General features: G+C 45.8%; 1 protein-coding gene across 3 annotated transcripts in view; it reads right to left on the bottom strand.

Annotated features, from left to right (window-relative positions):
- Positions 1-155: 155 nt before the first annotated feature.
- hipk2 (homeodomain interacting protein kinase 2) overlaps positions 156-24,340 on the bottom strand; it is a 69,398-nt gene continuing 45,213 nt past the window's right edge. The window contains exons 3-15 of one of the 3 annotated variants that reach the window (XM_044036709.1): positions 18,261-18,384; positions 17,449-17,568; positions 15,552-15,638; positions 11,426-11,610; positions 11,179-11,341; positions 8,932-9,157; positions 7,640-7,761; positions 4,307-4,437; positions 3,166-3,348; positions 2,717-3,040; positions 2,144-2,391; positions 1,858-2,018; positions 156-1,058 (exon numbers count right to left, since the gene is read on the bottom strand). In XM_044036709.1, coding sequence (XP_043892644.1) covers positions 594-1,058; positions 1,858-2,018; positions 2,144-2,391; positions 2,717-3,040; positions 3,166-3,348; positions 4,307-4,437; positions 7,640-7,761; positions 8,932-9,157; positions 11,179-11,341; positions 11,426-11,610; positions 15,552-15,638; positions 17,449-17,568; positions 18,261-18,384 — 2,539 coding nt within the window. In that variant the 3' untranslated portion in view covers positions 156-593. The remainder of the gene's footprint in view (positions 1,059-1,857; positions 2,019-2,143; positions 2,392-2,716; positions 3,041-3,165; positions 3,349-4,306; positions 4,438-7,639; positions 7,762-8,931; positions 9,158-11,178; positions 11,342-11,425; positions 11,611-15,551; positions 15,639-17,448; positions 17,569-18,260; positions 18,385-24,340) is intronic. The other 2 variants (XM_044036710.1, XM_044036711.1) reach the window with 2 other exon arrangements.

The following is a 24,340-nucleotide window of genomic DNA, read 5'->3' as shown; positions in this document are numbered from 1 at the left end:
ATTTGGAAATACTAAGACAGTTCAAGGCCATCAATATTTTTTTTTCTTTGAAGAGCAGCAGGTTTCCGTATTTCACCTTCTTCCAAATCTCTTGGGATTCCAAACTTCCAGTCAGTAACCCCTGTTCAACAGTCACATCCCAAATTTAAGAGGGGAATAAAAGAAAACAAAACAGGAAATCTCCACTGTCCCAAAAGGCCTCTTTCAAACCTCCCTGTTAAACTACTGAGACAATGCTTTTCACATAAAATAAAGCAAAGAATAGACAAATAAAAGCAAAAAAAACCAAACAAAAACTGGCCCTTTGAGGAATAAGAAAACAAAAGTGAAAGAAATCATCTTGAACGTACGGTACCCCTCGAAAATTCCTCCATCTTTCCCTTCCAGAGAGAGACTGTGAATCTTTTTTCTCTTATGTCATTATATCTTCAAGTTATACGTGAAGTTTCATGAGGATTGCATGTTCCTCTGTCTCTGTTTATGTCTGAGGTTGAGGACAGGGTGTTCAGGATGTGGACAGGGTTTGGGGCGGGCAGGTTCAAGGAAAAGCAGCAGTGCTGGGTCAGGCGCTCCAGTGTCAGTCAGTGTCTTCTCTAGAGGTAAGGGTACTGGTTGACCTTGGTGGGACTCAGCGGGTATCCAGTGTAGACAGTGGAGGCGGGCGAGGCGCTGATGTAGGCCTGATGGGCAAACTGGGCCTGGTACTGACTGTGGTGCAGCGTGGGTGAGGGTAACACCCTGTGGCCCATGCTGACTGGGACCTGGTGGACGATGCTTGGTGGATAGCTTCCATGCTGGACCGCATGGCGCGCCGTGCCTTGTGACGCCACGAGGTGGGCCACTGTGCTGGTCGAACCCAGAGCAGCAGGAGCCGTGTAGGTGTAAAGGTGGGGTTGGCTTGGCAGGTGTGGGCCAGCCAAGTGTGGGTGAACGTTGGCCGTGTGAGAGGGGCTGTTGTGATGGAAGGAGTACGGGGCCTGAGTGGCGATGGTGGGCGTGATGTAAGCCTGCTGACGTCGATGACCCGCGTTTCGCTCTGCTACCATGTGCTGCTGGGCCTGGAAGAGGTAAAATAGTAAGAGATTAAGAGGGGGAATAATGTACCTGTACTGTAGGTGAATATCGTATCGAATCACAGCATTAAAACGATTAAAAAATGCTCCAGATATAGTCGGAAAGATGGAAGTGCAACTCATGGAGAAGATCCGTCACAGAATAAGTAAAATGGAAGATTAATTTGAAAGAAAGTGGAACACAGTTATCTAAAATACAGTGGACAGTACACAGATTAAATGTTGATACGTCTTTTCCTTTACTTTTTATTTTGTTAATATTTCTGTGTACTATTTCACATTGTGTGTGCACTGAGGGGCCACACAGTTGGTGTAGTGGTTAGCACTCGTGCCTTTGCAGTAAGAAGACCCAGGTTCTCCCTGTGTGTGCGTGGGTTTTCCCCGGGTTCTCCGGGTTCCTCCCACAGTCCAAAAACATGCAATATGGAGATTAGTTAAAGTGGACACTGTAAATTGACCTAAAGTGTGAGAGTGAATGCTTGTTTGTCTATGTGTGTGTCTCTGTGATGGACTGGCGATCTGTCCAGGGTGTGACCTCGTCTATCGCCTTGTGTCAACTGAGACTGGCACAGCGCCCTCCCGCGACCCTCATGTGGAGGATAAAGTGGTAGAAGACGGATGAATGGATGGTGTACATTGAGGAACCACGACTACTGAACCAGGAACTAACTGGAAAGCAGAATGTATGAAACGATACTGAAAAACATAAAGTCTTGAAAAGAATTAGGTTACGATTTGGTTTGGAGACACATTCATACACTTGAGTTTTCACGTTTCTCCTCACCTGGCTGAGATTGAGAGGCTGCTGCTGGAGGGGGTGTGGCCCTGAGCGCTGCTGTCGGTAGGACCCGCCTCCAGTGACAACACCTGGTATGTGATTATTGCCAGATACCACTCCATTGGAGGATTTAAACTTGTACGCAGAGTTTTGATGGTTCATTACATCTGCGGAGCAGAGGACACACATTGGGTTGATGAGGGAATCAGCAACTTCACTGACAACAACACCTTACACCATCATGGTCACGAGCTATTGCTTGAGGCTGAGCTTTAAGCTAGAACACCTTTACCTGGCATCAGGCGCTCACAATCTATCGGGACTTCACTGTTCTGGGTTTTGAGAGGGGGGATGATGATGGTGCGGGGGTTCCCATTGTTGTAGTTGTCCAGTATGGTGGTCTTTGTGTCGTAGTTGTTGTTGTTGTTGGTGTGTCTGGACGCCACAGTGTAGGGGCTGTTGTTGATGGAGCAGTCCGAGTCTGGTGAGTCGTGAACGGTCACACAACTGATGACATTCTTCCTCTGCTTTGACGATGAGCTGGAGGAAACGGAATAAAAGGGAATGAGTAGGAAGAAAGTTCATTTGAGTAAGTAAGAAAATCTAATATTACAACATCTAAATTGAGCTCTAAATTCTTTGCTCATGTATCACGCCTTGTTTTTGCAAGTTATAAATTCAGTGTTACATTTTGCACTTAACACAGAGAAGCGTTAGTAACAGTAACATGACATGACATCATGTTTGACAAATTCAAAGTCAGCACAGTTAGTGAATGAAAGCTTCATTGTCTTTACAGCACACACACATTTCTTTAGCGTGTGTACACAGAACCACATTCATGCCCAAATCCCCCAGAACTGACCTGTTGTTTTGTTTATGGTCATCGTCCTCATCTGTGTCACTGCTGATGGTGATGATGCTGACTGCGGGGCTGGGCGTGTCGGGGATGATGATGGTCTGTCTGGGGACGTGGTGCTGGTGCTGATGGTCATGAGTGGTGCTGGACGCCTGCTGTGCTTCGTTAGCCCCCCACCCGCCGCCTCCACACGTCTGCGGGGGCGGACAGTTGGAGGCCGAGCTGTTCTGCAGCACGGCACAACGTGGGGGCGTGTTCTCCTTCACCCTCTTGGAGCGCTGTGGGGACAGCACTGCCTGCGAGGATGACACCTCATAGGCTGACATGTTCCTGATAAAAAGAACAGAGACGGGGAGCCTGATGAGGACACGTGCTTAAAGACGTCAACGTGAAAAACCATGCCATGTCACGGTCTTCTTGTAAAGCCTAGAGCCACAGGACTGTGACAGTGTTACCTGGCAGACATCTGGTGCTGTTTGTTCTTTTTGGAAGAGGAGTTGTTATTGGTCGAGTGCTGCCTCATTACATGTGCCACGCCCACATTAAGCGTCTGATTGGATGGGATTGTGACGTGGCCAGCCAACAAGGCTGGCTGCTGCATGATGGGATTGTAATGGCTGCCATGAGGGTGGGCATTCCTGTAACAGAGCACAGTTTACTTCATTACAAAAATGTGAAACCAGTCACTGAGATTTTTCAAGTACGAAATGATGATAACGATCACTAAATCCAATATTGGTGTGGGGGGAATAGGAGGAGGACAGGTTAGTATTTCCCACAGAAACCAGTCGGTGGCAGCAGCTAACTTTTCTAAGACCTTCAAATGAGGAGAGGGAGCGAGCAGGGAGGGAGGGCAGAGGAGCTGACACCAGCAGCTGTGGAGCGATAGCTCTGCAGAGGAAGTGCGACACTTTCCCATCATCTCTCAGAGGACAAGAGAGCTGCCACTGGCCGGGGAAGGGAGGGAAAGTAGGGGAGGGGAGGGTGACGTCTGGTCACAGATGGACAGCTTTGAATGAATCTGAGAATACATGACCCAAGCAGCCCACGACACATACACATTACGTACCTGCAGCCTCCTTGTCTCCCTACAGATTGCCCTCTCTCATTTACCCATCCATAAATTTAGCCTTTGCCATGACAGGATACACTCGACATGTCGCTCCATACGGTACATATACATAGTGTCTATCCCTGAGGTAAATCTGCACTTCTACAAGCAGCAGTGCTCACATGGGGACGGTGATTCACCGAACATGCGGGACAAGCTGTCAAGGCATCCTCGGTCAATCAGTCCTATGCCACGGCATCTTCCTAGAGCACATTTTGACCTATAAAGCCATAAACCATTGAAACCTATTCAAGTGAAAGACTACAGGCTACACACTTACCCCTCTTACTATATATTACTATCGGTTTTACAAAGTGCTGTGATTTTTGAAGCTTTAAAATGACACATATCCACCTCTTGGAATGATTTCTCCAACGAAACGTTGTGTGAAGAAGAGTGCTTTTAAGAACTTGAGGCCAAAATACTCAGACGTGAAGCTGCGTGTTAAAAGCGAGAACTGAAGCGTGAAAAGCCGAGTTGCTCACCTCCAATTGGCGAGAGGCTGTGTGCTGCTCATGGAGTCCGGGATGACAGTGGCGTGCTGGACTGAGGTGTGGGTGAGCTGCTGCCAGGCGGGAGGCAGCAGAATCTGCTGGGTGCCACTGGGCCAGGCCTGCTGAGGTACAAGAACACAGAGTGAGGTTAAGACAACATGGAAAAAAAAACAGGACACACACATACAAAAATGTAAAATGTAATGTTTGTATATTATATGGAATCTTTGATAAAGTTTTTAATGAACTGCAAAGGTTTCCCCTAAATGTGTGAGAATAAAAAAAATGAGCTGATTAGTTTGTGGGTGTTGTGATGAATGACTTTATCTTATCAAAAGTACACGAGTGCTGGTTTAAACCAGCTCGTGGGTGTGCAAGATGAACTCTCACCAGCGTCAAGGACACACCCATTGACAAAAGAGATAAGACCCAAGGACTTAATGAAGATGTAGAGCATCTCCTTTCTGTCTGTGTATGAGAGACTGAGCCCGTGTGTTTGTCTCTGTGTGCTAGTTATTTTCATTGTTTGCTTAACTTACATCAAATCAACCTGTGTTCTAATTATTTCATTGGCCCATTGAAGCTGCTTTTAGATAAGCTTCTTTGTATGTCTGATGCAGCGCAGGAGGAAAATCAAACGTAATGTGCCCTAAGGTCGGCGTGTGTGTGTGTGTGTGTGGGTGTACGCATACCTAGGCAAGCCTGGTGCATTACTGTGTGTAATCCTAATAGTTTAATGCAGTGCTATTGATTGGCACTTTAATGTCAGGGCTAATGAATTGTTCCTTTAATACCATTTGCACATCTATTTACAACAGCATCAGTATGTGCTGCAGCACACGCGTTTAAGCAGAGTTAGATAAAGAGGGAGAAGGAGAGAGCACGCGAGTAAAAGGACAGCACACAAAAAAGTAATTTGTGCATAAAGTCTCTTAAGTTTTACTTTCGTTTCATCGTCAGTCGTGATATTCGGAGACATGTGTCCTGTGTCTGTCCTGCCAGCTTGTTGACACTGACTGAAGGTAGGTTGCAAGGTCCAGAACAGCCAGGCTGTCGCTGACGTGCTGCAGGGGGACAGCTGCAGGCCTTGTCTGGGCTCTGATTGACTGACATCTCTAATGGAACATTCTGCGGCTGGAGATGTTCTTTACATGTCAGAACACACCCATGGCCTTTTATCAACATGCCATTAGGAGTCACTAATACATCCATCCGTCTCCTGCTGCACCTTCGGCTCAATCTATCGCCATTCCTGGCACTCCACATACCTGTCTTACTGGGTGTCTGTGTTGTGTAACCAGTTTTCGTTCTTCTCCGAGCCCTGCCATCACTATCAACAGCTCACTGCCTCCCACTTTGACCTACACTCCTTGGGTGAAAACCCTTTGTCACCTCGGGGCTTTGAAAGCCTGGGCTCTCACTCCCCAATTGTTTCCACATTTTCTGCATTCCTGCGCCAGATAAAGGTCCTGCTGGTTTCCCTGCCTCCCTGCATGGTGCCTCCTTCACTCTGCTCCCTCTCTGCACACCAAAGGAGCTTGGGGTACACTTGCGCGGGGTACGAGGTGGTGTGAAAGGTGCAGGGAGGGAGACATTGAGCGGTGGGTGGGCAGAGGCACAGGTTCGGGAGAATGTAGCAAAGAGGAAAACAGTGCCTCAGCCAAGCCTGGGAGACCTCCCACGGTAAAAGAATAAACACACACACTCGGCTATTAGGTGTGCTGCTCGCTGGTCTATAGAACCATCTGCTCAGGTTAACTACTGCCAGTCTTTGTTGAACGTGTGCGCAGACAGGGGTTGCAGTCTGCACACGACAGACTGGCAGCTGTATATGATCTGCACGTGATATTTTACACACAGATTAGCATGGATGTGCGGAAACAGACCACTTATGGCATTAAAGCACCTGCCCTTTTGACCTCTGACCAGGTTAAAAGCCCCTTTTGAAAGACATTGCTATTCATTTCTTTTTCTAATTCATATAAATTCACATTTTCCTGTCGTGGACCAAAGCATCAAATCAAATAAAAAGTGTGCAGTAATATGTATTTGATTAGTGATTCCTGCGAGATAGCAGTCATTTTTTCATTCAGTCATTTTGTGGAATAAGGCAGGCCTATTAAACATCTGTATCTGAGTGTATGGTTATTGAAATAATTCATATGTAAGTAAGATCTGCCACTGGAACGTTGTTTTTCTTTTTTTAATGAATAATTGTAAAGGATGTCCTTTGTTTGACTTGAGCCTCTGCCCCCTGAAAGGCCTGAGCACACGACTGCAGACGAGGGCTGCATAATGTGGACTTAAAATCATATTGTATTTATTCTGACAAATATTGACTGTCAAAAAAAATCCCCCCAGAAAACGGATCCAAATCCTGATGATTTGACATTTTTGGAAATCTATTAATAAACATATGTTCTCGTTTCTGCATTTCTGTGGCGCTGCAGAATTTCACCATCACTCCATTTTGTTCATTTTAACCATAAAACCGCAGTGCCTTTTAATTTGGATATAGCATTTTGATGATTTCAAAGCCCCGAACACAGATGTTATCTGGTCATGTACAGCCTCATCCAAGCTTCCCTTTACCTTCCACAATTCTCTTAGGCCTGCACTTTGGCGCGACTGATTTGGAACCAGCCCTAATCACCATTTGGTATCTGACAGATTAACTTGCCATAGAAATACAGCCGCGGCATGAACCCGTGCACACACAGCGCTTGCTTCCTGCCTGCCTACTGCATGATTAACTGGAGATAAGGGACCACTTCAAAACTCCATGGATTCTCAGGGATATTTTAAGCCTTCATGGAAATTTCCATAGGGAAAGAGACGTGTGCGTCAATGTCTGCAGCATGTGTGCGCGCAGAGTGAGCGAGAGAGCGATGCACAGTCACTCTCTGTTACTTCCAACAACTGTATATTAGGAGCTGGAGCTCCGGCTACGCTGTGCAGGCTCCGGTGAGGGGCCTTCTCTGTGTGAAAGGCTCCTGCCTTTGTAAGCATCAGACCGAAGCAGCCTCAGCCTCCAGGAGAGCGCAGCGCAGGAGAGAGAGTGAGGAGGAGAGGGAGGCAGGGAGCAAGGCACAGAGGAGCGCTCCGAAAAAAACCAAAAACAGCTGCCAACAAGGAGCAGGGTCACGAACACTGAGTAATTTCCAACCTCCATCAATAGATACTATTCTTAGTGAAAGCTTATAAATAAGGGATGCAGAGGGCTTTGTTTGAATGTAAGCAGTTCCAAGTTGCACAGGCAGGGTTACTGGAAAGACCCGCCCCCCCCCTAAGTAGTTTTCGCACAGATACCCTAAATCTTCTTACCTGTGTGAGCAGACCAGGCTGGATCTGCAGAGGCTGGGGACCAGGGGCCTGTGTCACTATGGGAACAGCATTCTCCATACGCACGGAGTAACTGGTATGCTTGGAAGGGGACGCCTGCAGCCCTGTGCACAAAAGAAGCACATGCACATAGGAAGTCAATAAGTTCAGCAGGAACCTCCACACGTGTCCATTCTGGAAAAACAACAACCATTGTGCTGTATCTACAAACTTAGAGTAAGAGTTCAGGAAACAGGTCATGGTTAAAAGCTGATTCATCTGCATTCAACAGATGTCAAAACCTTTCTGCTATGTTCTATTCAAATATAGCGATGCTGCTACGGAGAAACTAAAACAGTGGTCATGACAATAGCGTAATATAGTGAGGAACAATACAATAAAATCACCCGTTCTACAGAAAGAATGAATAAATGAAATAATGAGTCAGAGATCTTCTGTCCTCCCAATGCAAACAGAAAGGATACAGCAAGGGGGAACGAGTTTGCATGAGACAAAGATATTTAATTTCCTTTCAAATGCCTGACTGTCTCATCAAGTTATCATTCAATAAAACTGTGCATACGGTATGATTGTCACTGCTAAAGATAGGTGAATTCTGCAAAACCAAAAAAAAAACGGCAGGGCACAGGAAGAGAGTTTATACTCTGTCCTTTTACATGACATTAGAACAAATCTTATTACTGTGCAAGTCAAACTAAAACCTTAGTCTGACAGAAACTGCACTAAATCAAATTTCTCAAAGACAGAATAACACACCCAGATGATGCCATCGGGGGTCGGATTACTATAAATTCAACTGGAACCAAAGTGGCCTTGGCGGCTCTGCGCACATTTTTTACGATTCCCACCCCCGTGCTTTGTCCAGGAAATAATAGAAGAAGACAACAGCAAGAAAAAAGAAACCAGCCCAGTGCATTTTTTTTGGACTGATGAGGAGACCAGATTTATGCTTTGTCAGCTTACAGAATAAAATGCTGCTTGAGTTAATTGATATAAGAAAGATGGAACGGTTCTCAACTTGCTCTCCAGCTGAAGTTGTTCTGGTTTGTGATGTAATGGGTCAACCAGACATCACCGAATACAAAAAAGGTGAAAGGGGAGCATATCACCCTCTAATCAATTCCCTGGTGTTCATGGCACCAGACAAATGCTTGAAGCAAAGGCTGGTTGTGAGCGTCGACTAAAATCCCCTCGTACTGTGGCCGCTCTGTTGTTCACAGCCGAGGCCCAAAGTTCTTTGTGCAAATGCATACTGATTTATAGGACCTACTTACCTTGGAAGCCAGGTGGGCAGACAATGAGCGCCTGCTGAAAGGGGTCGGGCCGGGCAGCGCAGAGCTGAGGAGCTCCCGGCTGCAGGGGCATGCTCCTCTGGGCCACGGCTGCCATGGAGGCAGCTGAGGGCTGGTAGAGTGCAGATTGGTAGTTTAGTATGGAGACATCAGGACTTGCAAAGGAAAGGGTGGCATTGTTGGTGGAGGAGGGAGCCAGGCTGGTGGCCTAAAGGAATGATGGGACCAAAATAAAAATCATGAGAGTGGAGGTACTGATGGGAGTGACGGGAAAGTGGAAGTGCTCCAAGAGGGAGGGGAGGGGTTGAATAGCAGGCAGGGTAAAAACAGAGCGAGAAGACAGAAAACAACAACCGCAGGATGGATAGTGAGGCATCCATCATTGATGCTTTCATGAAGGAAGAATGAGGAAATTGGACGACTGATTTCAATCTTTCTTAAAATATGCGCATTGTTGATTTGATTAATTAAATGGAGAGAAGGGCTGTGAGAGGAGAGAGGCAATCAATGTGATAATCCATAGAATAACTAATCGTCAATGAGCAGAATACCACAAGTGCAAATTTACACCGACACTCTGATCATTTTATATAATTTACAGGTTTTTATTTTTTTTTCTGACCCCCAAAGCCTTCAGATCTGAATAATGCATGACAGAAAATGTATTGATTCTTTTTACATCTCCGAGAGCACGATTCAAAAATCATTACACTATGGCAACATGCGCGTTCACCCTTATTATCATAATTAAAAGCAGTGGTAGAGACACGGGGAGATCATATGATAATATCGCGTAAGTGTTTCAAAAAAAAATGAGCTGCAGCAAAAACGTGATGTCAGAGTCTCACTACCGAGGCCCCAGATCAATACATGGGACAGCAGTAATATTTCACAGTCAACAGTCATTCTATAATCATGTCAGCTTAGGTAACTCGGACATGTCTTAGCCATTAAGCAGACACGTGGAATACCTAAGTCTGCCTGGGAACATCCTTAAAAAGAAAAAACGCTTTTAAGAGGCACGGTTTGCTCATCTCGCGAGGTAGTATTTGCTCCGCGAGACGCCGTCTAATTTTAGCCCTTTCATTAAAGTGCACACGGGGTGGAGGGAAATACGAAAGACGGCGCTTTCATTTTTCATTTGCTCTCTTTAGCGTGTTCAATGAACACCAGGGGAGGGAGCTTAATCAATATGGCACTGTGGCACTCGTCATAAACAAGCACAGGAGCAGCGAAATACGAGCCCAAGATGCATCCCAGCCACGCAAGTGCAAATCATGCAGAATAAATCACTATCCAAAGCCTGTCTATAATGCCCCGAGAGTCAGGTGCAGCCGGGAGAGAATGCTAATTCATTTAAATCACAGCAAGATGGGACTTTTGTCACATCGCGACAGTGTGAGCTGGCTTGATAACAGTTGACGACACAAATAAAAGCTACAATGGGAGGACAAAATAGCAGCAGTTGGCGCTAAGTGTAATCTTAGCAACCTGATGCTCGGTGATTCCGGCGATAGCCAAAAGTCAGCAGTTTCGATTCACAGAGGCGTTGTGTGTGTGTGTGTGTGTGTGTGTGTGAATGAAGGAGGAAAAGCAACTACAGGCTCAACCCATAGACACGGGAGGAAAGAAGAAAACAGACAGGAGAGGACAAGAGGCAGAGGAAGGGAAAAGAGAGGAAGCCTGGTAAAGGGATTCTTAAGGCCCGAAAAGCTGCAGAACGCAAGGCAAGCAGGAAGTCGGGCTTGTCATGTGTGTAATCAGCACTTTGTGACAATCCCACAGGACCTGGGGCACAGACAGAAATGCAGGCAGACAGATATAAAGTGCATGCACCAAGGCAGGGCGGCAGGCCTGCAAGCATGGAAACGTGCAGACAGACAGGAGGAGCGGATGGAAAAACATAAAACAAAGGGACAAATAGCTGCTCAAAGGCGGCTCGGACGTCAAACCACTGACATCTGGATGTTTTTTGATTAACACGATGCTGGACTGTCTGTCAGCAAATACAGCGTTATTATTATTTAGGTGGTGCTCAGCTGTAATTATCCATTCTGACATGTTTCACAATTGTGAAGTTATTATCTGTGTGTGTGTGTGTATTTAACATATCACTGTCTGTGTCATTATGCTTCACGCTGCAGAATTACCACGAACCACAATTAACATAATATGGAGTTCACTATGAGTGTTTGTCTTTTTTTCTTTTTCTTTTTTTTTTAGTCGTACCTGGCTGTGCACAGTGTTCAGCTGGTTGTTGAAGGTCATGGTGAGGTTGGTGGAGGTGCTGGGGGCCACGTGGGTGATGAAGGGCGTCTTGCTCTGGTTGACGGCGTCGTACATGTTGACGCGCCGCTTGCAGATCTCCATGTTTTGGAAGCACGACTTCACGCTGCAATGGAGAAAGTGAGGGAGAGTCTTAACTTAACTGTTAAGGAAAGTGGCGACTGTGGCCGCGGGCGTGCCGAGCGCTTACTGTGTGCTGTGTGGGAAATCGAGGAGATGTGACATGGTGACAAAGGGGTGGTTGAGCGTTTCGATGGGGGTGATCCTCTTGTCTGCGTCGATGGTCAGCATCTTCGTTAACAAGTCGATGAACTCTCGCCTGTCGGCTTTCTCGGCCAGCATGTCGCTCCCCTCCAGATCTGATGTCATGTTCACCTGGGCGCATGAAACAAACACACAAACACAGGATTTGAAATGGCTGATTGAAAATTCAAGGTCTCCGGTGTTTGTACAGACAACAAAAAAAAAATCTTTACCCGCAGTTCATTCCCATAGAGACCTATTAATACTCACAAGGCTTCATCAGTTAGGGTGTCAGAGTGTGTGTGTGTGTGTGTGTGTGTGTCACAGAGCGCAGTGATAACCTTGCACCTTAGTGACATTACAAACATTTGCACTGGTATTCATAGCACGCTTGAGCAGTCTCCTGGCGCCTTCACTAAGATTTGTATCTTTTCCCAAGATGTTAAAGCAAACAGAAAACATGAACCCAGTAAATGCTGCCGTTAGCTCGTCTTAAAAGAACTCTTTCACACGACCAGTCGGAGTGCCTCAAACTTAACCTAAATATGTTCTGAGGGTGCTCTCTCGCTTTTTTTAATCAGAGTTTAACACGGCAGCGAAGGTTTACTAGGAAAAGCAGCACATACAGTGTCTGTTTTAAAGGTCCAGTGTGTAAAATTGAGGTGAAATTATTCTCCTTTGGCAAATACTGAAAATAAAATATTCATACTTCATTTCTTTTATAAATGTGCAATCGCCTGATGGTATGAATTGTTGTTTTTCATAACCTCAGAATGAGCCTTTCATATTGATATCAGGAGCTGGGGCAAGTGATTTGGACCACGGTGTTTTCACAGTAGCCCACAACGGACAAACAAAAACATGTTTTGAGTTTTGATAACTGAGAGCTACGTAGGTGAAGTGAGCTATATTCAGCTGTGATAAATGTGGATAAATGCTACACACCGTACATTTAATGCAAGTGTACGGAATGTGCAGGGATCCATTTAAGGTCTGGGGTTTACATTTAGATTTTTGTCATGTGGCGTGGGGGGAAAAAAAATGAAGGAAGTGAGGGAAACAGGACAAGGTAAATTTAGACAAACAAGCCCATCTCCAGTTAGTGCAAGGACAGAGACAAGGGACAGTGGCAACAAACAGACAGCCCTGTTTATTTTTGACTGCCATGCAGAGGCAGCAGGTCTGTTTTTCATAAGGACGCAGCGCTTATCTGTAGGCCTGCTCCAGGTGCTATCAGATGTGCTGCCAGTCAACACCACAAATCTGATTCAATTCTCTTTCTCCATGCAGGTTATTCAGACTCTGTAACCATTCCTCTGTGCTTGCCATCTCCGCTGGTCGTGATAAAGAAATAATCTGCAGAATGAGGTGAGAAATAATCACATTGTCCTCTGCTCGTGGAGGAGATGACTTTGGGGAAATGCACACAGTTTGGTGGCCCCGTGCACAGCAGAGGCGCGCCACAATTATCACACTGGACAATAAGAAGTGTCTGGATTTACTAGAGAGACGGGAAATATTCACGTTTCAGGAACGGTCACTCGTTTTCATTAGCAAAACATGTATATCACAGAAACAGGTGATAATGAAGGGCTTTTTTAATGAACTAAACAGGAATATTTGGGTTTTTCAATGTGTGTGAAGAATGTGCAATATGACTTAAAAACATGAGATATTCTTGTGTTGCGGTAATGCAGGAAATTAAATACATAAATTCATGTAAAGCACTTTTTTTTTTTAGAGATTCATGCAACTCTACACATAAATCACAATTAATTATTTGTTTTGCTAAGGTTGCTGCATTTTCAAGGAGATTGTTCAAGGAAGTGTTTGGTGGACTGTGAATAAAAATGTAATGTAGTGTCAATACATGTATTAAGATCAATAGAACCAATTACACAAGACCTTGTTTTTCCTCTTTTAAAGGAAAACCACCTCATTCATGCCAACCAAAAAAAAACCTTTAGAAATCTTTGAAACCACCATTTCCGGAGAGTGACTCAAAGTGACAACATGTGACACTTCCAAACCTTGATTACAACTCGTCCATAGAAATCACTGGGGCTTCAGCTAACGCGGTCAACCTTGCGCGTCTCACATCCGTGCTCTTCAGAAGCACTGACACGCTGCTGCGGAGTAAAGGCGGGGACAGCGGATGTCCAGCAGTGGGACAGATAGGGCTGCACCTCAGGAGGTGTGGCGCTAAGCGTGCGCGATGCAAGCCCATCGCCTGCAACGCATCACAAACGTGTGCAGATTCACCCCTGAAAAACTTTATTTCCCAGTGGAAGGGGAAGGAGAAGTAGAAGAAAGGAAGAGTGTTTTACTGTGAGCGCATGTAATAAGAGAAAGATTGAGGCGAAGACCATGCTGTCTCACTCCTATCAGCGGAGATAATAGTGACTTTTTTGCGAGCAGTTCCGACCTTCCTTCCACCCAAGCCGGGTCTTGAATTTGCTCTAAGTTGGTGTCTGATTTACTCATATGAGACATACTTGTGACCAAAGCCTCCCAACATTTCCCACGACTGAAAGGAGGTTCATTATCTCTCTCTGGCACCCAGCCCCTCTGTCTTGCAGGGCCTTCAGCTACATCATCCATTATACACGCGGAGACAGATGTCCACAAGGCTGACTTGTTTATATGGTCGGGGATAGTGAGATGGGGGCAGAACAGGCCGTTTTCTCCCACATTAAGCCTGTGCCGCTCTGCTGTGTCTCCTCCGTGTTTTTGTAGTAAGCGGAGTCTGGCAGCAACAGTGAGAGGAGGATGGGACACAGAGCTTGAAGCGTAAGAGACAGAGATGACCCAGGGGATATCATACCAGTGTAGGTTGGTTTCATTAAACTCTCTCTCCCTGTTGTGTGTGTGTGTGTGTGTGTGAACCATCAGGGAGTGATATGATCTTCTGCCAGCCAACCGCATGTTATTCCAGACAGGCATGACAGCGGCCCTGGGCACTACTGGACAACCATAATTGTCTCCATCACTTAGGTAGTTCCATGTGTTGCGTGTCCATTTGGACACTTTCCAAAAGCTGCTGCTGCTGCTGCTGCTGCTGCTGCTGGTTTTTGTATTAAGATGACCATATTGCAAAATAATTATCCCGCTTAATGCTTATCTCTTGGCTCCGAGGCCGGACCACGGAGCATGATGACAACAGAGTCCTGTCAGATATCTGACGGGACCTGGGAAAAACATTGTAATTTTCCATCACCACTGCAATATCCGCCCCGCAGAACCAGTATTTGGCGGTGAGTGAGGGTGAACAAAACAACACTCACTATTATCTCACTGTCGGACACGTCCTATCAAAATGTCAGGGCTACATGTGAACTTTCCCATTCGCTCTGAGTCACGCGGGGGAGGAAAAAAAAGTGACATTAACATTAAGAGTTCAGTGACGGTGCTTCTCTATATATTATCCTGCTATACAAGTCACTTCCTGCGGTGACATGCAGGGCTTACGGGGGAGAGAGGGGCAAACCAGCTGAGTCATGCATGAGGAAAAAAAGTGGTAGCATGCATGTGTGTGTGTGGAAAAAAAAGAAAATTAGGCAGCGAGAATGACATTGTGGACCCTCGCCCTCCAGATACGCTTACATGAACAACAGATGCACAAAGTGAGGACGTCGCCACAACACTCACTCCAGCTTAAGTAAAAAAAAAAAGAAAGAAAGAAAGAAGCAAATTCTACTTATCAAACAAGTTAACCCGCCTCACCACATGTTCAGCTCCAATGTCTGTCTGTAACTTATTAAACAGTGGTTGAGTAAAATGAAGAGCAGAGGCAGGACTGAGGAGGGCTCACAGTGAACAGCTGCGTTCACTGCACTCTGCAAAATTCTGAGCTACGGCGCATCTGGAGCTCAAGCCTGGCATGGATAAATATTTTAAAACAGCTTCAAATATTTGATAGATAATTCTCTTGAGTGTGATGGATCAAACTGGACGAGGATTAGAATAGTCTTCAAATAAGCGATGTGATTGAAAACCAAAAAAATATAAATGTAATATGTTATTTGTAGGAAGGGAAGAGTCGTGCTTTTGTGATACTAAAACCCCCCCCGTACCTGCGCCATATCATCCAAGCAGTTAAAGATGTACTTGCGAGCCTCCTTGGACTTGATCCCCGTTTCACCCTCGTGGTCCTCTTGAGTCTGTGGGAGACAAGAAGCAGATGTTCATCTCAAATCCCATCACACTTCCCCTCTGGAAACACACTATTTACATTTGGCTCATTATAGCCTCTTGTTGTTGATGTGCAGCAGGACTCGGCTTGCCCTCTGAGCAACCCTGGGGTAGCGCACAAACACTGATCTAACAGCCAGGCAAGACTGGGGAGACTGCATGTGGAGGCTCACACTGTATCACACGAGAAACCCAGATGTACACCGAGCACACACTACACCAGTTTCCCATGGTCGCGAATGTATTTTAATGTAAAAAAAAAGGAAACGGTGTGAATGAATGAATTGAAAACACGCCCAAACAGACTCATCTGTGCTGACTACGCAAACCTCCCGACTTAACACAAATGTTTTTTAATTACAGTCAGCAAAGCAATACAGCTGCTATTACATGGAAACACATGGCGGAGTCAAATTGATGCTGAGCAATCACTGTTCACACAGGAAAGTCCACGATGAACTGCTGCTATTTATATAGATACTTGAAATTTGATAATATGATTCATTTATTTTCACTTTTTAAACATTGAGACAATGAGAAAGACAGTATTTCCTTCATTTTTAATGCAGGAGAATCACTCTTCTAAACCCCCAATAAGCAGATATAGACGTTTTCTATCTATTTGTTCACTACAGAATTGAAATAAAATAAAAAAAAACTACTGTTACAGATACAAAAAAGGGGAAATGAATTGCTGTTATAATAATGCAGGATAATGAAAAACCTTGCGCGTCATCTATGTTGTGGGTGTGGTTTACGATAACGATCTTACTCACGTGAACATACAGTATGTGACGGGCGCACAGTGACAGACAGTGAGCAGATGGTGGGGAAGTTAAACCGCTATTGAATCACAGACCACATTAAATGTAAAGATTAACTGACCGTGACTGTACATTGAACCAGCAAACGGCCCTGGTTCACTCAGCAGCTGAGCGAGAGCGAACTGCTCCAAATCTGTTAGCAGTTTCTGCAGCAGCTCTGTGTTATTAACAGCCTCAATTAAAGAGCAAACAGGCTATAAATATAAATAAAATGTGTTTCTCCACTCCGACCAACAATCCGTCTCTGCCTGTCCAACAATGCCGCGGTAATCACTCACAATATGTTTTTAAATGGCCTCATGAGTAACGTATATATATCATCATCTATCGGTTCACGTAAAAAATGTGAACTCCGTACATTTGGGGAAGCACATGGAGTAAAAGTTGAAAAAATCTGACTGGATTGGAGTGTTCTTACATCTTCATTAAAAGGCCAATCAACACAGTTGTTGTCAATGGGAGTTACAAGATAATGCACTCTTTAAAGCAGGCACGGGCAGCGCTGACCATGCCTGCTCTAAAACCATGTACTGGGGTAAATCAGTGTTTGTCATGTGATACAGTCGAGAACTCCTGGTGCAAATTTGTAGCGAGACAAACAAAGTTCAAGTAAATCAGGTTTAAAGAGACAGGCGCGGGACCTCCTCGTTGGGTGACCTACATAAAAAGGGACAGTGGAAGAGGGTTAGGGAGCTGGACTCACCAGGCCCTGGGTTTCCATGTGCCAAATCCTTTTTTTGCACAGATGCATTTGTGCTCTGATTATCCCCTCACTTTGTTTATAGCAGCCATAAATCTGAGGCTCAAATAGTGTAACCAGAGTTTCTGGAATATCAAGGTTTTTGCTCATGAAATATGACCTTGTCCTAGAAGGATGTTCTTGTTGCTTCCAGCTGGGAGTGTTTGTGAGTCTGTGCGTATACATGCGGATGCATCCGGAGCACTGCAGCTGTACCTTAAGTCTCCAGAGAGGATAGGTGGAGTCCGGGTCTCTGTTGAAGAACCTGGTGGTCTTTGTCCCTGCACTCAACAGATACTCCGCAGGCAGACCCTGGGTCTGTGAGATGTACCGGATCTGCAAGACAGACGACCAAAAAAAAAGAAAAATGCAATTACACCACGTTGCATGATTAAATCGTACATTGCGTGCTAATTATAGCGCAATGTGAATCTTTCCTGTCATAAAAAAAAGAAGCTAAAACTTCAGGAAGGATGTTCTTCTGGCAGTTTGAAAGAAAATCCAAACTTATCTGGCTGAAATATGCACAGCGCCCAAACATGACCTCAAGAGCTCCCGAGTCTAAGATTGATTTGAGACTTGCAAATTAGACACTTTGCTAAGTTTTAAAGCCTGTGAAAAAAAAAAAAATCAGGAAGGCTTGCTCAGTGATGGGGCACAAGTTGCTTAAGGTTCCCCCACTGAGCCTCGTCTGACTGATAGGGAGAAGGGAACGCGGCAATGTCTTGCTCTGGAGCACCGGGGCTGCGCTAATTGGACAAGTGGCTCTGTGGCATCTGTTCAGATAAACAGCGAGGCTGTACAAAACTCATAAGGAGTTGTCAGGGGGATTAGATAAGCGTCCCACCCTCCCAAACACCAGCGTGCGCGCGCGCGGCGAGAGAAGACGCACAAATACATATAGCGTATTTAAACATCACGGCACATAATGAACATTATTATCAGCTATATATATATATAAAAAAAAAACCCTCATCCGTACAGACCACCGTGAGGGCAGACTGGAGGACTGAGAACTAATGTGTTACCTGATCATACTCGGAGGCTCCAGGGTAGAGGGGCCATCCCAGGAAGAGCTCAGCGATCACACAGCCCAGGGACCACATGTCGATGGCCTCACAGAACGGCAGGCCCAGGATGATCTCTGGAGCCCTGTGGGCGGAGACATCAAACAGACGCACACTGTAAGCGGAACGCTTTGTATCGTTTGATACAACACTGAAATCGCAACCTTGATCATTTACAGATACCGTTATTATAGACCAATTCCTCTCTTTCTTTTTTTTTAACCTATTTTTAACACCGGAGCTGTTTGCAGCACAGCTGTGCCGGTGCCATAACCAACCATTTTGAAAACATAAATCTCCAACTGTGTCATGAATATTCTGCTTCCATAAAGGAAGAAATAAACAGGCTACGACATGACTCAATTAAATGCTGCTGCTGCTGCTGCTGCTGCTTTTTATTCAGAGTTTTTCCACACAAGTCATTTACAGCTGACATGATTACTGCAGTACTCACACTCTGGTTACATGACGTGATATTAAGGATTTATAGACGTCTATTCCAGTGATTTTGACCAACGATACCAGTCCTGAGCATCTTAGCGGCTCATTCTTTCATGTATTCTCAGCAAATAAGGTGCACGTCTTGCACAGACTTCAGCTCCACAGTAAGACTGCACATACAGAAGCAAAAATCAGCGTACATGTTGGTTCAGGCAGGAGCGGGGCAACGAAGGGAGTCACAGATTAATGTCTGTGTGAAAGTGAGAGTCTCCGTGTTGAATGGACAAAGAAGCTGTGCTGGTCTTGTTAAATGTGCACAGTGTGAAACACCGCTACACTATTTAAGGAAATCACACACTGGAGCAGCCTTATGACAGCTTTGTTAGTTAGTGTACACAGCAACTCACGGGCACATTTGGGGGTATTTTTTTTTAAAATCGCAAAACAGCAGTTTGTTTTTTTCCTTCTGTTTCCAAGAGGCTATTGATAACAAGGGAGCACCAATCACTGGGCCCCATTCCTGGTAGTAGTCAACCACAGGGACTGTATAAGGTAGCTGTGCTTACTCTGTTTCACTTTTAAAGCAATGTGGAAGCAATTAGGGGCTTTTAGTGGGCCACATTTGAGTTCATAACGGCAGTGCCTAATTCCCAGACTTCGACTTGACACCAGTCATCGACACAAATGCTGCGTTGCACCACGCGTGATAAAATACTCATGAAATGTTATTTTCAGTTATTTGAACATCAGCGCGGTTCCAAACAATTCCCACATTTCATTCAGCGCACACTGCAGGTCCTGTCAGAAAGACTAACGCACTTCTTGTGAACTCAAGTCTCTGATGGATTTAAAATAAACACGAACACAGTGACTGCTCAGGAACAATCCAAACCACTTGCAGGAGGTTCTCAGGCTGTCGTCACTACAGAATATATTCCCGTTGACATTTAATCGCTTAGTGTAGCTTCAAAACATCTCTGCTGAGTGAAACAGGTAGGACTTCAACTTGAAACTGGATGGAATTAGTGAAACAGAAATCCTCTATCAATTAATAACACATTAACAGCAGGGCACTCTGATCAAAGGGGCTTAAGGCTGATCTTGGAAAGTTTCTTGTTCATAACCAAGTTCACAATCCTGATTACTGTGGCCATGGTAACGAGTCTAACACCCCCCAACCTAAGCCTAGAGGGCTCTGACATGGTTTTGGTCACAGGGATAGAAACAGAGGGGGCCTGGCTTTAGGCCTGGAAGCGAGAGGACTAGAGGAATACACATGGATACTAGCTGAGCCAGAAGAGTTTTCAAACTTGTCCATTTTTGGGACTGGTTTCTTTGTGTAATGTGGATGCAGCCGTGGTCTGCTGAGAGGTGAAGAGTGAGTAGTCTGAGGATAGCTGGCAGTCTTTGTGGAGGATGAAAGGACATGCATCATTCATATTTAAGAGCCAATCTCAAACTGCTGCCCACTCCAACTTATTCACTTGCTTGCTGACTAGCGGTGAAGTCAAAAGAGGGCACAGGAGATCCATTTGAACACTGAGCTGTGGTTGACATGTGGAGGCAGAAGATACCAAACAGGACAGGAGGATTAGGAAAATAAAGACCGGAATGAGAGGAAGACAGGGAGAGAGCGAGAGAGAGACAGCTAAAGAGAGGCAGAAATAAAGCAAATGAGGGAGAGCCGCACTTTGCCCAGTGAGGAGCTCCTGTCACAGAATGTGGTTATTGGGGTCTCAGGGGCAGAAGCAGAACAGACACCAAGACAACACTCTAGCAACAGTATCTTAGGGCACGGCCAATACAAAGACACCTTCACACACAATGAGCCGAGGCGTCTATCACACTGCTGCCAAAGAAGCATAAAGGCGCCTGCGAGGAGGCGATAGCAGAGGGAACAGTGAGGTCTACTGAAGGTATGGAAAAGAAAAGGACAACAGAACCAGGGTCAGCATGATCCTCTAATAGTGTGTTAGGCAGAGGGAGCAATAACACAGGACAGCACATCCAGAATGTCACGTCCAAAGCCATAAGAAGTTGCCTCGTGTTCATTTCACCTTATGCACTCAGTCAAAATTGATCCATGAATTTACTTCCGCTCTTTCCTTATCATGCAGTCCAGCTAAAAAAAAAAGCAGCGCTGTGACAATGTCATCACAACCATGGTGTTTGTTTTACTTACATGCAATATTTTCTTACCCTATAAAGACATCAATATATTATAGCCTCCCTGCAGTTCTGCAAGGCAATTGCCATCTCGGAGTCACACATTCCTACACAGAAACAGAAATATACACACCACCTCATTTGCATGACAATGAGATCTACGAAAACAACCTTATGCGACTTCAAGAAAATGTATGTATGAGTTATTGGACGCCGCAAAACAGAGGAGGCTGTTCTCACAACGTGAGGCTGGCTTTTGTTTTGAATCCGCTGCAAAGGAAATTTCTCCCCATCAAAATGCATCGTGGAAATGAAAGCCACAGGAAACCCTTTCCAGTGGACACACGTTGTACACGTCGCAGGATCCTTCGCCACACAAATTCCACCATCACTGGCCATCTGCTCAAGTGAAGTTGATGCAGACTGATGCCATGTAAAGATGGCTTTTACAACAGCACACCTTCAATTGAACCGACTTTCATGAGAGCAAAATTAGAACACTGTTGTGTTTATCTGTAGTGCGGCGTTTCTTTGCATGCGTCGTGGACTTTGCCCTTGCGTGTCATGGAGAGATTTGCTCGTGTTGACGTTACACTCCTGATCTAGTTCAGCCTGAACCTTCCCCGGGTTATGCTCCGCTACTCCACTTTAGGGTGTTCTCATGGCCGTGTCTGCAGCGAAAGACCGAGAGCGAAAGAGAGACAGACAGACACAGCAAAGGAAGGAAGACAGAAAGAGGGAGTAACACATCGACGCTCATGATACCAAACCACAAATGCAAATGTGCCCCTACCAGCACACTGCTTCCATCGCATGCAAAGCGCCCCACAGCTGCTGCTGATGCAGGCCTTTCATTGGCAGTGATAAACAGCACACACATCTGTGCAGCTCAAAAACCCTCGCTCCTTTCCTGTCCCCCTTTCCTTCCTAAAGCAGCAAAGCACAAGAGACTGACAATTAATGCAGATAAAACATAAATTATTCAATTCAACTGTGAGTAAAACAAGAACAGAACAAATTACAGGAGCACAAAAGCTTTACCAAAGTGCATTAATATAAAAACTGAGCACAGAGAGGGCCGTTTTATTTTCTCTCACTTGCTCAAAGAGTGAAAAACTGCACTCTCGTAAACGGGTGAGCTCCAGAATCAAGGTACTTGGATGCACCCGCCTGAGCATGCAACATTTGGGAGACAGTGCCAATGTATCACCTTTTGAGCTGCGCCGCACCTAGCTCATCTCCAGCTGGCATGGCAACCGCAGACACTGCCTCTTAAAGGAGGAGGAGGTGAGCTTCTTGTTGCACGCCATGGATGTCAATGCTGGCTAGCCAAAGGCTTTTTTGGGTTTCAGTAGAAACCCGACTGCATGAGAAGCCTCAGTGTTCGGCCTGGAGGCTCTGACAGCACTGGCCCATGACAAAAGAAAGCAGGGTGAAATGGAGAGAGAGGGAGAGGGAGAGTCTGCATACTGACATCCTCCCAGCTGGCCTGGTCATTGATGAGTCCCGCTCCCCTTGGGAGCCAGCGATGGCACGACTCATGAATGGAGCCTTTCTTCTGCCACCCCAGCCTAACCCTTACACCTCAGCCCCTTTCACTCACCCCCTCTACCAGCCCGGCCAAGCCCTACACCTCACCCTGCTTCCACCGCCACCCTCCGCTGCCCCCCAACTTACAACCCCACTGCCAGCAAAATCTCCTTTGAAACTGCTAAAACTAGGGCACTGAGGCCAAGCTAGTGCTCCCCTCCCTGCTCACCCATCCGTCCCCTGCTCTGTTCAACTGTGCCCGTGCTTGGCTGGCCTGCCATCTCCCACACACATGTATAAACACACACACACAGATGACAGTGTGGGTGTGTGTGCATGTCAGGATGTATCTATCAGGCTGACCTTCCCTTAGCCTGGCTCCAGACGGGAGACGGATGGATCCCTGGAACCCCTCAGTGTGCGCACACACACACACACACACACAGTAAAGTGCAGCATTGCAGAGGTAAATAAGATCTTATACGAGGCTATTTTCAAAGCACTGTTACGACATAGCTCTGGCTAGGGAGCGAGATAGCTGTCCAGTGCAAACAGGAAAAAGCACTTCACAAGAAAAGAGCCTGCCATTAACTTTTCTCCTCCCTATCTCCCTCTCTTTTTTTTCCCCCTTATCCTCCCAACTCTTTCCCATTTCCCCCACTCTCCATCCCACGCTTTGCCCTCGCCTAATGTAAAAGGCAGGAGTTGGCACGGTAAATGACTCTCTGCCACCCCCGGGGGTATTCATCTACATATTCATTCTCCTCAAAGGCTCCTCCACAGCCTCTTTGAGGATGCACCATAGAGAAACACTTTCCCAGATATATAGCACGGTGGTCGGCGACTGTGAAATCAATGAGTGGAGTGACATCCCCTGCTACACTGCACCTCGTCCACTGCTCCACCACCTGATATTATGTAGCTGCACAGCAAGGGATGCAGTGATCATGTGGTTGTTTAAATTTAGAGCGTGGGTGTTCCAGTTGGTGGAGGGGGCGGAAAGGGGGAGCAGTGATGTCTGGACACGGCAAAGTTTTCGCCAGCGTCCTTGAGAAAAGTTGTGAAGCAGGAGCGACATTCCAAGTGTTCAAGGTCCTGAAAACAGGCCTCTCGTTCCCTTTTTCCTTTTCCAGTGAAAGCGCTGATGAGGCTGTCCCCGTTTATGTATAAAAAAAAAACATTCCCCTCGAGGATCTACCATTGGAAAAGAAATGAATGAAAGTTTATGAAAGAAAAAAGGGGGGAGGATGTTTCATACGAGGCAGGTAACATTAACCGACATGGACGCTTAATGGCTGACTTGAGTAAAATATTGGTGACAGCTGTTTGCGTGCTCACGCTGATTCAACATGAGCTCAAGTACAGTTCAGCTCAGCAAACTCAGACGGACTAAACTGTAACTGAGAGCTAACACGGGCAGCATTTGTACATTCATGAGTGCCCCCTGCTCCCAGTCTCACCATCTCACATTTAATTCCCAACTCCTCTCTGAGCTATTTCATATAATGGAATATCACTGTGGCACATGGAGTCTTTCTGCTGCCGCAGCATGGCACGGTCAATAGTAGCTCACATTATGTGATGCCACATTCTCCCATGGCATCACCTTATGTAGTTACATGCAGACTATGTTCACAGCCGCGGTGTAGATAACGTCGTGTCAGATTTACTGTTGGGTAACATAGATCATCAAACACAGAGTATTTTACTGCCCCCGGCAATGAATTGGCTGCTACGGTGACTTTCTCCAGATTAACACCCCGTTTCCTCACACCCTCGCTTGTTCTTCTCCCTCTGCTTACAAAAGCTCCCATTAGCAATGCTAACGTCTACACAAACCAAACAATGAGCGCGGCTAAGGAGCAGCGCAGTTGTTCATTTAGACATGTACACAGTGCTTCATC

This window comes from Solea senegalensis, linkage group LG10 (assembly GCF_019176455.1).
Source record: "Solea senegalensis isolate Sse05_10M linkage group LG10, IFAPA_SoseM_1, whole genome shotgun sequence".
Taxonomy (NCBI): domain Eukaryota; kingdom Metazoa; phylum Chordata; class Actinopteri; order Pleuronectiformes; family Soleidae; genus Solea; species Solea senegalensis.
The sequence above is the reverse complement of the archived record's forward strand: the minus strand, read 5'-3'. Positions and strand labels throughout refer to the sequence as shown.